We start from the raw sequence: 13539 nt of genomic DNA, 5'->3' as shown, positions 1-13539 counted from the left end.
TCATAGTACTGGATGCATCTTAAATCGCTTTCATTAGTTCCCAATTAGTGAGGTACTTCCTCTTTTTTAATATTAATTAGGGCGATTGTATCCGGTCATAATGGTGATTACGACATCGCTGACCTACTTAATATTTTATCTCCTATCTTTCTTTCTATTTTTTTTAATAAAAAAAATTCAAGTTAAAAATCGTCAACGGAGGAGATAATTTAAAAAAAATTCCGTAAATATTAGGAATAATATTTAAATATTAATTATTTATGATTTATTATGGCAGTTAAAGCACGACATCGCTCCACCCCGGCCGCAGAATAATCCGCCGATCTGCCGCAATCCGCACTATCCACCACCCAAACCCACCTTCATTTTAGCCACTCACTTGTCTCCACGTCATCCCCATCTCTTGCGGGTGCTGAGCTGAGTCAGCTCGGTTCAGCATACGATCCTTTTGAAGCATGGCCACTAGATTTTGTATCAGGGACCACATTTTGAATTATAAATAAAAGAAATAATTAAATTTAGTACAACAGAAAAAGATTGACCTAATTATGAGAAAAATATTATAATATCCTTTTATTTAAAACAAAAAAAGAAAGTTACAATTTAGTCCCTAATTAATTACTATCCGTGAAATTTTACCCCCCCCCCCCCCCCCCGACCCGAGCCGGCCCTACTAGAGGACTAACGATAAAAATAATATCCGCCTCCAATCCTCCATTTCCCGTTACGTGAATCATTACCCAAAATCCAAATCCAAATGCGATGAACTCCCCCTGGTAATCCCCACACACCAACACATATAAATACTACCCCTTCTCCCTAACTTTTTCTTATCCTCCTCCTCCTCCTTACTATTCCACCACTTATCCGACAACTTATCCGCGTCTTCTTCTTCTTCTTCCTCTTCCAACAGAGAGAATGAGCTCGGGTTTCTCTGATCCGAGTTGGGTCAGGGGGAATTGCATCGGAAAGGGATCCTTCGGTGAAGTTAGCTTAGCGCTGGAGAGGTCCAGCGGGAGAACTTTTGCAGTTAAGTCCGTGGACTGCAACTCCTCCCCGGTCCACTCCGTCCTCGCTCTGGAGAACGAGATCCGAATCCTCCGAATTCTGCGGTCTCCTTACGTCGTCTCCTACCTCGGCGACGACTTTACGAAGGAGACGCCGTCTGCTCTGTACCGCAACCTGCACGTGGAGCACGTGAGCGGGGGGTCCCTGGCGGAGCTGGCCGCGAGGAGAGGCGGGTTAGGCGAGCGCGAAGTCCGAGGCTATGCCAGGTGCGTCGTGCGTGCGCTGCGGTATCTCCACGGCGAGGCCGGCGTCGTGCACGGGGACGTCAAGGGGAGGAACGTGCTAGTCGGCGATGGGATCGCCAAGATCGCCGACTTCGGCTCGGCGAGGAGGGTGGGTTCGGATTCGGATTCGGATTCGGATACGATCTGCGGGACGCCGCTGTGGATGGCGCCCGAAGTCGTCAGGGGCGGGAGGCCAACGCCGGCTTCCGACGTATGGTCGCTCGGGTGCACGGTCATCGAGGCGGTCACGGGAGCGAAGCCGTGGGCGGATTCCTCCAACGGCGTGGACGTATTGGTCCGCATCGGATACGGCAACGATTCGCCCCAGCCGCCGCATTCGGCATCAAAATTATGCCGGGATTTCGTCGACAAGTGCTTGCGGAGGGACCCAAGCGAGAGGTGGAGCTGCGAACAGCTACTGCAGCATCCTTTCTTGGCCGAAGCCAGCGCCGACTTCAACCAAACAGAGGCCGACTATTCCCCACGCGGAGTGCTGGATTGGGCTTGGGCAGAAGTCGGCGCCGGAGATAGCTCGGGTGGGTTTGATTCGGACGAGACGGCGGCCGTTGCTTGTGCGAGGGAGAGAGTGAGGGAATTGGACTCAGGGGAGGGACCGGTGGATTGGGACAGCGACGGGTGGGAGGTGGTGAGGTCGGCCGCCGAGGGCAATTTGGTAAAAAGGACGGCAGGGGAAGAGGGAGGGCTACCCATAGAATTTCCCAATTTTAGGAGGGGTGATTTGCAAAACTGGGAAGGAAATGGAGATTCCCTGTCCTCTTCTGGTGAAGAGGACTATTGTATGAGTAGTGGGCTGTGGATAGGTTTGGGGTCATTGGAATTTGGGTTTTGTGATACAATCGAATTGTTCTTTTCATTAATGTTACTTGGATTCAATTCAGACTGCAAGAGAGATTATGCACCAAGAAATCTACAATTGTGACAATGTCTTGCTTAGAACTGGAGAGTTGATCTAACTGGAACTTGAAAGAAAGACATACTTTGGGCCATAACAATTTTAGGCCAGGCTTGATTAGCTTTTACAATATCTGGCACAAAAATAGTAGTTAAAACATTCCGACAAGCCCAACTTATAGTCCTTGGTGACATCTGTTACTCGCCGTTAGGGCTATCAAAATAATCTAAGCTGGCCCGAGCTCATCTCAATAAGGCTCAATCAAGCTCCGCTTGTATTTAAAACGAGGCAAGCTTGATCAATTTAATTATGCTCAAATTTAATTTTAAGCTAGGGTTAGCTTAATTAAGCTTAATTTATATATAAATAACAAATAATAAGTGTATGATTATATACAATAAATAGGATTCAATTTTGGTTACCTATTTATTTTAATTTTACAAAGTGTAGACCTACTTAAGAATTGACTCAAGCTTGATTTTAAAATAGAATCGATTAAATTCAGACCTAATCTTTTCGCTTAGGCTCGAATTTTATTTAAATTTAGCTGATGAAATATGAATTGGATAATGGCCAAACCTCTCAAACCATATGCAAGCTCATGTTTTTGATTCCGATATGGATACTCCAGGTATGTCGAAATTTTAACTTTAAAAATGTATTGGGACTAAATGGGTACTGCTATAAATCAAATAAGGAATTATAAGTAAACTTGTATCAAGAGTTAAAAAGTTTAAAGATATATTTAATATTAGTATTTTTAATTATTTAAGTTTATATTTGTGGATAAATAAATATCTAAATCCCTATCAAAATCTAAATTCGTATTCGAGTTAATACTCAATTGAAATTTGTATTACATCCTTTTTTAGTTCATAAGTCCATAGATTGATAATTCATTAATTATAGCAATCTATTACAACATGATATACTGAAAAAGAAAAGGAAAATAGGGCATCAACCATTTAACAAGCCCCACACTCAGTTTGATCGACTATGAAGCACACTATCTAGCACAAAGATTAACACGAGCATTCTTATAAGGGAACAAATGAAATATGACAACACCATGGAAATGAGTTCTCGCTTAGGCAAATATTAGCAGCACCACAAATAGAAGGATAAAAAAGCTGAGGCGCAAATAGACACAATTTAGTGTCCTATAGCATAATTGACACCGTAATAGATCTGAAAGAGAAAGCATGCAATACAAACTATAACCCCTAAAAAAAGGGAGATGCATGTTACACTAAAGTCAATTATATAATATGTACAACCTCTTACATAGACAAGAAAATTCACAATAAACATAGCTTTGACTAAAATTTCACGGAACTACAAGTCCACACAAATAAAGCATAGCTAGACAAAAATGGAGACATCCAATCCAACGACCTCAAAGCCACTGCAGGCAGTGAAAAAAAAGAGTGGTTGGTGGTAGCAAAAGATGAAGTCAATTCCACGACGGGAAAACTAATCTAGATCGACCAAAACAATGCTTCGATGCCATTGCTTTGAAGTAGGGAATGTTGCTAGATTGATACGGGAATAGGACTCAGTTGCATATGGGCATCCTCAGAGGTGGAGACTGTCATGGAGAAAATAAATTGCATCGGCAACATGGGCGAGGAAAAAACTAAGGGCAAAAATGATAGGGAAGGTAAAGGGAGGAGAGCGGCAACAACGAAGAGCAGTGGCAGAGCGTGCGAGTGGGTAAAAAAGGAAACTCGACCTTTAGAGAGGAAGAACATAAAAAGAAGAGGAAATAAAATTTCTACCCTCTTCTAGCTCATCGGCTAGGGAAGGGGAGAGGAAAGTCCTTGCCACCAACAACATTAGCTAGGGAGAAAACCTCTTTAAGAAGGAGAGAAGAAAACCCCTATGCCAAACCCTAGCAGAGGTAGTGCCGGTGCAAGGGTGAGGATGATTTTAGCACTGTTGGATCCGAATCCGATTCGTTACCACCCAAATGCTTTGATAACCACGTGCCCCGCAGGTGATAAATGCTCCATCGAGCTCCGCTATATAAATCTCAACAACGATGCCCTAGACCCTAATCCTCTCCATTTCCACCGTCCGCCAAAACCTCCCCAAACTCTTCTCCTTTCCATCTCCAAAACATTCGTAAATCGACTCAGATTAGGGATCTCTGCCTCGAAATCGGCTCAGATTGGGAATCCCCGTCGCTGTTTATTCGCAAAAAGTCCTAAATTTTTCCTGTGGTTCTCGCTCGTAGGTTTCTTCTAGGGCTCAGTGATTCCTTGGCCTCTCCGTTGGATTATTGATTGATTCTTGTGTTGTTTTCTCGGAAGAACTTGTACTAGGAGATGTCGGACGACGAAGCAAGGGAGGAGAAGGAGCTCGATCTCACCTCTCCGGATGTCGTCACCAAATACAAGTCCGCTGCTGACATCGTCAACAGTACGTTTCTTGCGAATAAGAGCTTAAAGACCTGATTTTTCTTAGTATCGTTGTTTAGGTTTTGTGTGACTTGTAATGTGTTTATGGTATACTGATATTTGTTTTGCGGAACAGAGGCTCTTCAGCTAGTTGTGGCGCAGTGCAAGCCGAAGGCCAAGATTGTGGACGTCTGCGAGAAAGGGGACAGCTTTATTAGAGAGTAATATGTTACTCTTTGTGAATAGATGTCTTGCTATATTGAGTGGGTTAGCTAAATTTGCGAATTCTTTTGTTGGGGGTTCACAGGCAAACTGGGAACGTGTACAAGAACGTGAAAAGAAAGATTGAGAGGGGTGTGGCGTTCCCCACTTGCATATCTGTGAATAACACGGTTTGCCATTTCTCGCCGCTAGCCAGTGATGAAAGTGTCTTGCAAGAAAACGATATTGTAAAAATGTATGATCTGATATTTAATCATTGATGTTTGTTGCTCTTTTTCTTCCCCTTCCACTGGGGTTGAAACTTAACTTCTTTCTTTTTTTGGGTGTGTTGCAGAGATATGGGGTGCCACATTGATGGGTTTATTGCAGTTGTAGCCCATACTCATGTCATTCAGGAAGGGCCAGTTACTGGGCGAGCTGCAGATGTCATTGCTGCTGCAAACACGGCAGCTGAGGTTGCCCTGAGGCTTGTCAGGCCTGGAAAGAAGGTATTACCTCTTCAGAGTTAGTAAAATTGCTATAAAGACTTCATAGCTATCATAGCTCTTGTAGATTTCAACTTGAGTATGCTGTGAAGTAGCTTTTATGTTGCTTCTGGTGTTACGCCTGGTTTATCTCTTGTTGTTCAATTAAGGTGCCATCAGCTATATGTGCCTTTCACAAGTGTCATATATTTTATAAGATTGAAGTGCTAAACGCTGATATTTTTACTTGATGCTTTTGCTTCTCTCTTTGGTGGAGGCTGAAATGATTTTTTATTCCCGTTGAATGTTCTCCACTTTGTGAGAATTTAAAAAGCAATTCAAATTTAATAGCAACCTTATATTAGTACATTGTCATTTTTCTACTGTTTTCCTGGGGCATGAATTCTCTAAATGATGATGCTAATCATATGCTATGGATTATAATCCATATGATGCATTTTGTCATAGTTACACTGATAGAGGACCATGTTCAATATTTTATTATCTAGATTGTACTTCCTTTTCTTTTGTTTTTCAAAAAGGTCTTTAGTGATGTTCAGTTCATTTTTCTGATTGCTAGTCTCCTGGTGTTAATGCTCTCTCTTTACCTATGGCACAGCTTTTGGAAGCTATTGTTATATGTTCCTCTATCTTGTTACTTTTCTATGTTGCAACTATTCTTTTGGCATGCATTTATTATTTGTTCCTTGGTTCTGGATGTCATTCAAGATTTATTTCATTTTGTTCTTTTGCTTGGTGTTCGGGCATTTTGAATTTCTTTTTTGTGGGGACATGAGTTTTTCTAAATGATGATCTCTAATCGCAAGCTATGGATTAAAATCCATGTGATGCCTTTTGTCATAGTTACACTGATAGAGTATCATGGCCTCCCTTTATAACTTGAGTTCTACTTGTAATTTCTTCTAAAGGTGATTGTTGATGCTTGGATGTACATATATAAACCTTTCCTAGCCACATTCTTAGCATCTTTTTATGAGTGTTGCTTCCTTGGGAGTTCTTTTTGATGGATGTAGCCCTAAATGAGGAATAACTCTCGAAAGCTATGGACTTGTACCCATATGAAGCTCTTGTCATAGTTACTCTGATATGGCTTCTTCTCTTTTTAACGGTAATCTAGTAAGTTATGTTTTTTTTTCATCTGCTTGTCTATCTTCTAGATTATCTTGATTGCTGATTCTTAGAATATATACTGCACCTTTTTATATTTTCTAGCATTCTCTCAATGAGTTGACTTTTCCTTGCAGCAATCACAAACATTTTACTGATTCTGGATTCGTTTTAAGATATTATTATTTTTTCTTTTTGTGACTGAAGATTTCTCGAGCAGGCTATGGAATGATTATTATCTCTGTTAGGACATAGGCAGCGCCAGAATATATGTTACATTTTTTTATGCAATTTCTATATAGGCCTGCCAAAGTGTTAGGTGGTCTGCCTCTTTTGTTTTTCCATCTCGATATTCTGATGTTCAATTAAGATGTTTTGTACATGATTGGTTTTGCAATAGAAACTTTAACTGACCCATTTATTTTGACATCTAAATGTCCTCAACTATTTACCTGCAAAAATTTGAGAATATTGTATTTCTTATCTTTATTGCAACCTACAAAATTTTAATTTGTCATTTTGTTTTTATTTATTCACTTCTTACTGGTGTTACAGAATAAAGATGTTACTGAAGCTGTTCAGAAGGTAGCTGCTGCTTATGATTGCAAAATTGTCGAAGGTGTGCTTAGTCATCAGCTTAAACAGTTTGTCATTGACGGCAACAAAGTAATACTAAGTGTATCTAATCCCGAGACCAAAGTTGATGATGCTGAATTTGAAGAAAATGAAGTGTATGCAGTTGACATTGTCGCCAGCACTGGAGAGGGAAAGGTAAAACTTCTTATATGCGTACCATCTAGTGTACTTATACCCTTCATTCTCTATTGATCTTCTCACATGGGGAACATTGTCTTCCTCTTTCAGCCCAAACTTTTGGATGAGAAACAAACAACTATCTACAAAAGAGCCGTGGACAAAAATTATCACTTAAAAATGAAAGCATCACGATTTATTTTTAGTGAAATAAGTCAAAAATATCCTATCATGCCCTTTTCTGCAAGGTCTGCCATCTTTTTTACGGATATATCAATTTCCTATTATGTTATTCTGTATGATAGCTTGATGAGATTACCATTTCTTTAGGGCACTTGAAGAGAAGCGTGCTCGGCTGGGCCTGGTAGAATGTGTGAATCATGAGCTCTTGCAGCCGTACCCTGTACTTCATGAGAAACCAGGTATAAAATATTTCTACAAATGAAGGGTTGTTAGTACTATGTTTTTCTAAGTATGAACCTACTATTAGCTTTACTTGTCTATTCTTTTGGTGGTCTGGGTTTTTTTTACCATGGCCATAAGATAAACCAAGATGGTATCAAACATTGTGCGCAAGGTGGGCAACAGTAAATGCATGCATATTTTTTATGTACTGTTGGCCATTTAATTTGTTATTTTCTGATGTGTGGGATGCAGTAAAGTGTACTAGAGTGGTGATTTAAGTTATATTAATTTTCCCTGATGTACAATTAAGCTGGCTTCTTTACACCCTGACCTCAAAGTTACAAATATGATATTGCCTGCTCAAGTTAGCTTCTCTTTATATTAACCAGCAGATATGTGATGCAGGTGACCTTGTTGCACATATCAAGTTCACGGTGTTGTTGATGCCGAACAGGTTAGATAGGATCACATCCCATCAACTTCAACAATTGCAACCCTCAAAATCTGCTGAGGATGATCCAGAGATAAAAGCATGGCTTGCTTTGGGCACAAAGACAAAGAAGAAGGGTGGAGGAAAGAAGAAAAAAAGGTTTGACCTCTCATGCTTGCGGACTTCTATACCTATACATTGGTTCATTATTGCATTTATATCTGAGTTTGCATTCAATAAGGAAATTTCTTGGAGATATTCTGGATTGTTAATCGAGCCTCCTTTTGCTATATGCAATGCCATTTGCCCTGATAGAAAAAAACTCAATTTATAACTCACCGAATGTTTCGATCGATGAGTATTCCTCGTTGGATTGCTACTGAAATGTTCAGCCTCATCTTGTGCAGCCAAGAAAGAAAGGCGAAGCCCGAGAGTGAGTCAGCTGATGCAGAGCCCATAGACGAGGCATCAGATGGTGCTCCAGCCTAAGGATATGAGATGCTACAGTTTTGCCATTTTCTTTTGAATGTGCTTCAGTGTTTGTAGGCACTCTTTTTTTTCTTCTGTGCAATTCATGGTTTTCAGACGCAAATTTGGTATTACGGTGAGAAGTATTCATATGTTTCATTTGGCCAGAGCTTTTGCGCAGAATAATATCACGAGTTGCTTGAATATTTAATGTACTAATTCAGTAGAAACAAATATAATTTATGCTTCAATTTTTACCTTCTCATTCCTGTTTAGTTCCTCGGATTGTTTATTACCTATATGGTTGTTTTGTACCTCAAAATAAAAGTTAAAATTCCCAAGTGAGGTCAGATGGGATCAAATAATTTGGCTTCTGTCTTTGTGAATGGGATGAAACAAATATAATTAATTCATGCTTCCATTTTTATCTTGGATTGGTTGTTTTGTACCTCAAAAACAAAAGGTGAATTCCCAAGTGTGGTCATATGGAATCAAATAATTTTTATCGTCTCTGTGAATGTGATTCTGGGTTGATATTTTTTTAGTGGAATTTTATTGTCTAGTATATATACTTAACCTTCAAAACTTGGAAAACTAAATGGGATTTGAAGAGGAATTAAGTTATATGTAGGGCCTCAAATCAACTTAACCGAATGTAACTGAAGTCTTATAATAATAGATTTTATTTTTATAGTTCAAAATGCCGATTTGAAATATTTAGATAAGGCGTTAAAGTGGAGGCCCATACCCAGCAATAATAGATACGAAATACTCTATACTAGTGGGTTTTCTTTGCAAAAAGTCTTTCTCGCTTTTATTCTCACAAGTCACAATCGCCTCCTCGCCCTGTCTACAATAAGAACCCTAGGTTCCACCGCCATCCCATTGCCCTCTGAAGTCTTACTGCCTCCGTCTCCTCCATCCGAAGTAGCCATGGCGAGCACCGATCCCGATCGCAGAGACGAGGAGGCTGAGGCCGCCGCCGGCGACGACGAGGACACGGGTGCCCAGATCGCCCCGATTGTCAAGCTTGAGGAGGTCGCTGTCACCACCGGCGAGGAAGAGGAGGACGTACTTCTCGATCTGTGCGCGCTCCGATCCTAGGACTTCGTTTTTTTTTGTTATCTCCTCTCATTTCATGATCTGAATCCGATCGATCCGGTTTCTTTTTGTAGGAAGGCGAAGCTTTACCGGTACGATAAGGAGGGGAGCCTGTGGAAGGAGAGGGGTAGCGGGAGCGTGAAGCTTCTCAAGCACAAGGGGACTAGAAAGGTCCGGTTGGTTATGAGGCAGGCGAAGACTCTCAAGATCTGCGCCAACCATTTAGGTCTTCTTCTTCCTCGTGATTTGTTTTAGGGTTTTGTAGCAATATGGAATTGATCTATGATTTGAGGATTTACGGATTTATTTTGGTGTTATTTTGGTTTTGTAGTTGTTGCGACAACTAAGATGCAGGACCATGCCGGAAATGATAAGTCCTGCGTGTGGCATGCTACGGATTTCTCGGATGGGGAATTGAAGGAGGAGATGTTTGCTATCCGATTTGCATCTGTTGAGAGTGAGTTTTCCCTCTGCTTGTATCTGTGGAATTTTATCTTGATTAGGTGCTTTACTGTACTAAACCCCAAGACTCTTTGTTTCATTTTGGTTAAGTGACACGACATCCCCTGGACAACAGCATAATATCACATTGACTGTAAACGAAGAAAATGACCACTGAAGAAAGAAACCAGACACTAACACATCATAAACTATTGAAAATTAAATCCATGTAGACACCATCAACAAGTAAGGCAAAATGAGCTTTGCACTCATGATTATGGGCATTGACTTGCAATTTGATTGGTTGTTGAGCAATAATTGATATATCTTGCAACACCTCCCTCCATCTCTTTCTCCGTCCTCTCTGCCGCCCAACAATGAGAAGCTCGCCGTCCTCTTCTTCCACTTCTTCCACGGCCGCCGCTTTATCCTCTTCAGGTTTAGCACTGTCCCCTTCCACTTTTGCTGCCTTCCTCCCTGCCCTCATTATCTCCTTCTGAGTACTGCCTCCTTGTGGGCCTCAATGCTGCCTCCGAAGACTTCTTTTGGGCCACACTGATGTGTCCCAAAGTTGTCTAATGGGTAGGGTAGCAGCACCGTTGTGAGAATCACCGACCACATCGCACTGTGTGCCCTCCCATGAAGCAAGAATACGGATGCTATATGATATGATACGGATATGGTGATATGACATCTTAAAAAATTAATGATATGATACACCCATGATACATAACTCATATATATGTAACATATATAATTAGTTAACTTTTGTACTTCTATTTTCTTAATTGAGGAATTCTATATTATTTTTGTTTATGATAGATTATATAAGGAAATTTTCAATTAATTTTTTAAAAGAACTACCATTCGTACCAGAGAACTACTATTACATAGTATATTGCTAACTGAGATGTAAGATATAGCAATGTAATCAATAAATCAAAAGAAGTTGGTACTTGTAACATGATTACTGAATATAGATCATAAAATAAATAACTAAACTCAATTTTTTCACAAAAAAAAACCTTCTACATCTGATAAGAAATGAAATATGGTTGTCTCCTTTGATCTGGCTTTTATTGATGGATATCTAGAAGTATCCAAGAATTATCAATGACATTAAAGGCATTTTTAAAAATTCAGATACTTTAGGAAAGCATTTGATACAAATTTGGAAGTATCGGACAAATATCATATCTGATACAGTATTCGATATGGATACGACAATAGTATAAGGATATCTGTGTTTCTTATGTGCCTTCAAGGTGCTCGATGTAAGCCCCCTTACGATCCAAAGTCTAATACTAGACCAGCCTTACTTTGAAGAGCTTTCTTCTCCATGCAACTGTTAGGGAGAGATTGTATCATTGTAATGCTTCTTATTATCATATGGCCAAAAAAGGGAGCTGTGTCGTTTTTTGTGATGAACCTATAAAATAAGGAGGGCAGCATGGTCACCAAATGCAAAATAGGGGGTTATGTGTCAAGCACAACCATTTCTTTCAAAAATAATTAATATTACCCTAACCTTTTGTCAGACCTTGATAATTTAGGGAATTAGTGTCGGATTTTTTTTTCTTCAGGGGTCAGTGTGATATTACCCTATTGTTTAGGGGGTGTTCCTATAATTTAACCTTTCGTTTGTTTTATCTGTACACTTAAGGATGATACAAACTTTGTTCTCAGCTGTTGCTTGATTGTCGAGTTGCTGCCAGTATTTTAAAGGATATTTATTAGGTGTAAAACCCTCTCTATAAGAAGCTATGAAATTTAAAGTTTATAATTGGTCATAGCATTAAATGTTTTTTTTTGGTTCCATGTTAATAGCATGCCATAGACTTATACTGTTCAATCTCATCATACTCAATTGTTGTTATAGGATCATGTAGGAAAACTAAAGGAATTGTGGAGTACTAATCTAATAATTCATAAAAATGGTTCATGAAGTTAATCCCATGTAATTGCAACTTAAATTTCTATCATTGTTCTTGCTGTTAACAGCCAACATCTATGAATGTGTAATCCTAATTTGTGTTTTGTGTTATGATGCATTCCAACTTGATTGTGAATTGTTTCTGATGAACTATTAATTGGTTGAAATGCACTGCTCAGGATATCCGGTCTTCCCATTGATAGTTTGTACTCTGCAGTTTGCACAGACAATATCATGCAGTTTTCTTCTTTGATGAGTTGTAGCTTGGGTGGCTTCTGGTTGATAGATGACAAAGATATTAACCATTTGTCCAGCTTATAATAATGTATATGGCTTTAGCGATGCATCATATGGACCTGACTGTTATTCCTAGGATCAGCTATCAGTTCTTTGTTGGAGGAAAATGCTCTATATTCCCATGTCTCAGGTCCTAGGATACCAGCCATTTCTGAAACTTTTTGCCACTGCTATTACTCACGACTACTATATTTTATTACACAATCTTGTTGCTATTGACTGTCATTTTACCAGTATGACAGACTGAACATTTCTAGTAACTTTGTTTTGGCAGAAGATCGCTACAGTGATAAGCTTATTGTGTATCAAGCAATTTCTACAATAGTTATTGTAACTTTTTGCAAGATCTCTATTGCATGCAGACATCTTGAAATGTTGACAGTTTAGTCTCTGCCTGTCGGAATATGTCCCTTTAAGAAGAGTTTAAACTTTCTTAAGGTTAATAATCAAAAATTTTTCTTAGACTGCAAGAAGTTCAGGGACATGGTCGAGGAGATTGCTGAGTCACTTGGAAAGGATGAGGGGGAAGAGAACGAGAATGCTTCATCTGCTGCTGGACTTCTGGAGAAGTTGACAGTGACCGAAAGCAAAACTGAGGAAGATGCAAAGAAAGAGGTGCCTACTGCCGCTGCGGATGAGGAAGCAGGAAAGCAGTAGACAAGACCGAAGCCCTCTGCAGCTTAGGTCCGATGCTAGAATAAACTCAAATAGTGTGTCATGTTCTTCATTTTTCCCTCTTTTAAGGTTCAATATTTTTTTATTTCTTAGTAATTTCCAAAATATTGATTTGGAAGGTGGGCAAGGTTTGGGTTGGACTAAAGTGATCTTAGTCTGTCTTGGTCGTACCTCGAGGTGCTATATACCTTGTGGTGTTGCGTAAGTGTTACTAAGCCTTATGCTTTGCTAATATCGTATGGTGAGTCCCGGCGATGATGGTTTTTAGATTTGGTATATTTGTAATGATTGAAATATATTTTATTCGGATTTTGAGAATCAATTTGATCGTTTATTTTTTGGGATTGGTCCCAGTCATTATTCCTGTCGCTTTGTGTTCTTTTTATCTGTTGTTAGACTTCGCTACTCTTGAGCTTATATTGAGAAAATGTGAAAACGCAGAGCAATATACATTGAATGACGTGTGTCTTCTTCTTAGATAGGCATCACATTCACACCTTGTAGATGTTAAATATAATATTTTATAAGCCAATTGACCACATCCGTCTTCCCTGCTAATGTGAAGGAAATAAATGCTGCTAATGAATGAATGAATAAATGTGCCAACACTTAAAAAAA

The 13539-nt window shown here is 39.7% G+C and overlaps 3 protein-coding genes across 3 annotated transcripts; all 3 read left to right on the top strand.

The window, feature by feature from the left end:
- Positions 1-757: 757 nt before the first annotated feature.
- Positions 758-2249, top strand: LOC140791103 (mitogen-activated protein kinase kinase kinase 18-like). The gene has a single exon (XM_073141502.1). The coding sequence runs from the start codon at positions 919-921 to the stop codon at positions 2230-2232; it is 1314 nt and encodes a 437-aa protein (XP_072997603.1). The 5' UTR covers positions 758-918; the 3' UTR covers positions 2233-2249.
- Positions 2250-4215: 1966 nt separating this feature from the next.
- LOC140791517 (ERBB-3 BINDING PROTEIN 1) lies at positions 4216-8739 on the top strand. The gene is made up of 10 exons (XM_073142130.1): positions 4216-4437; positions 4518-4626; positions 4741-4825; positions 4912-5061; positions 5161-5314; positions 6974-7189; positions 7283-7419; positions 7502-7593; positions 7982-8165; positions 8414-8739. Exons 2-10 carry the CDS (start codon positions 4533-4535, stop codon positions 8493-8495), a joined length of 1194 nt encoding a protein of 397 aa, XP_072998231.1. The 5' UTR covers positions 4216-4437; positions 4518-4532; the 3' UTR covers positions 8496-8739.
- A 493-nt stretch (positions 8740-9232) lies between these two features.
- Positions 9233-13278, top strand: LOC140790330 (ran-binding protein 1 homolog b-like). The gene is made up of 4 exons (XM_073140357.1): positions 9233-9559; positions 9650-9801; positions 9907-10032; positions 12710-13278. The coding sequence occupies exons 1-4, from the start codon at positions 9408-9410 to the stop codon at positions 12901-12903; spliced, it is 624 nt and encodes a 207-aa protein (XP_072996458.1). The 5' UTR covers positions 9233-9407; the 3' UTR covers positions 12904-13278.
- The last annotated feature ends 261 nt before the right edge of the window (positions 13279-13539 follow it).

This window comes from Typha latifolia, chromosome 6, assembly GCF_019914945.1.
Source record: "Typha latifolia isolate L0001 chromosome 6, TyphaL0001v2, whole genome shotgun sequence".
In the NCBI taxonomy this organism is placed as follows: Eukaryota; Viridiplantae; Streptophyta; class Magnoliopsida; order Poales; family Typhaceae; genus Typha; species Typha latifolia.
Note: the sequence above shows the minus strand (reverse complement) of the source record. Positions and strands in the feature narration are given on the sequence as shown.

Excerpts from the sequence above, each read along its gene's own strand:
- LOC140791103 (XM_073141502.1), top strand. The coding sequence starts at position 919 with ATGAGCTCGGGTTTCTCTGATCCGAGTTGGGTCAGGGGGAATTGCATC.
- LOC140791517 (XM_073142130.1), top strand. The coding sequence starts at position 4,533 with ATGTCGGACGACGAAGCAAGGGAGGAGAAGGAGCTCGATCTCACCTCT. Across the intron at positions 7,420-7,501 it reads ATCATGCCCTTTTCTGCAAG|GGCACTTGAAGAGAAGCGTG; the intron begins GTCTGCCATCTT and ends CCATTTCTTTAG. Across the intron at positions 7,594-7,981 it reads TGTACTTCATGAGAAACCAG|GTGACCTTGTTGCACATATC; the intron begins GTATAAAATATT and ends TATGTGATGCAG.
- LOC140790330 (XM_073140357.1), top strand. The coding sequence starts at position 9,408 with ATGGCGAGCACCGATCCCGATCGCAGAGACGAGGAGGCTGAGGCCGCC. Across the intron at positions 9,560-9,649 it reads GAGGACGTACTTCTCGATCT|GAAGGCGAAGCTTTACCGGT; the intron begins GTGCGCGCTCCG and ends TTCTTTTTGTAG. Across the intron at positions 10,033-12,709 it reads CCGATTTGCATCTGTTGAGA|ACTGCAAGAAGTTCAGGGAC; the intron begins GTGAGTTTTCCC and ends AATTTTTCTTAG.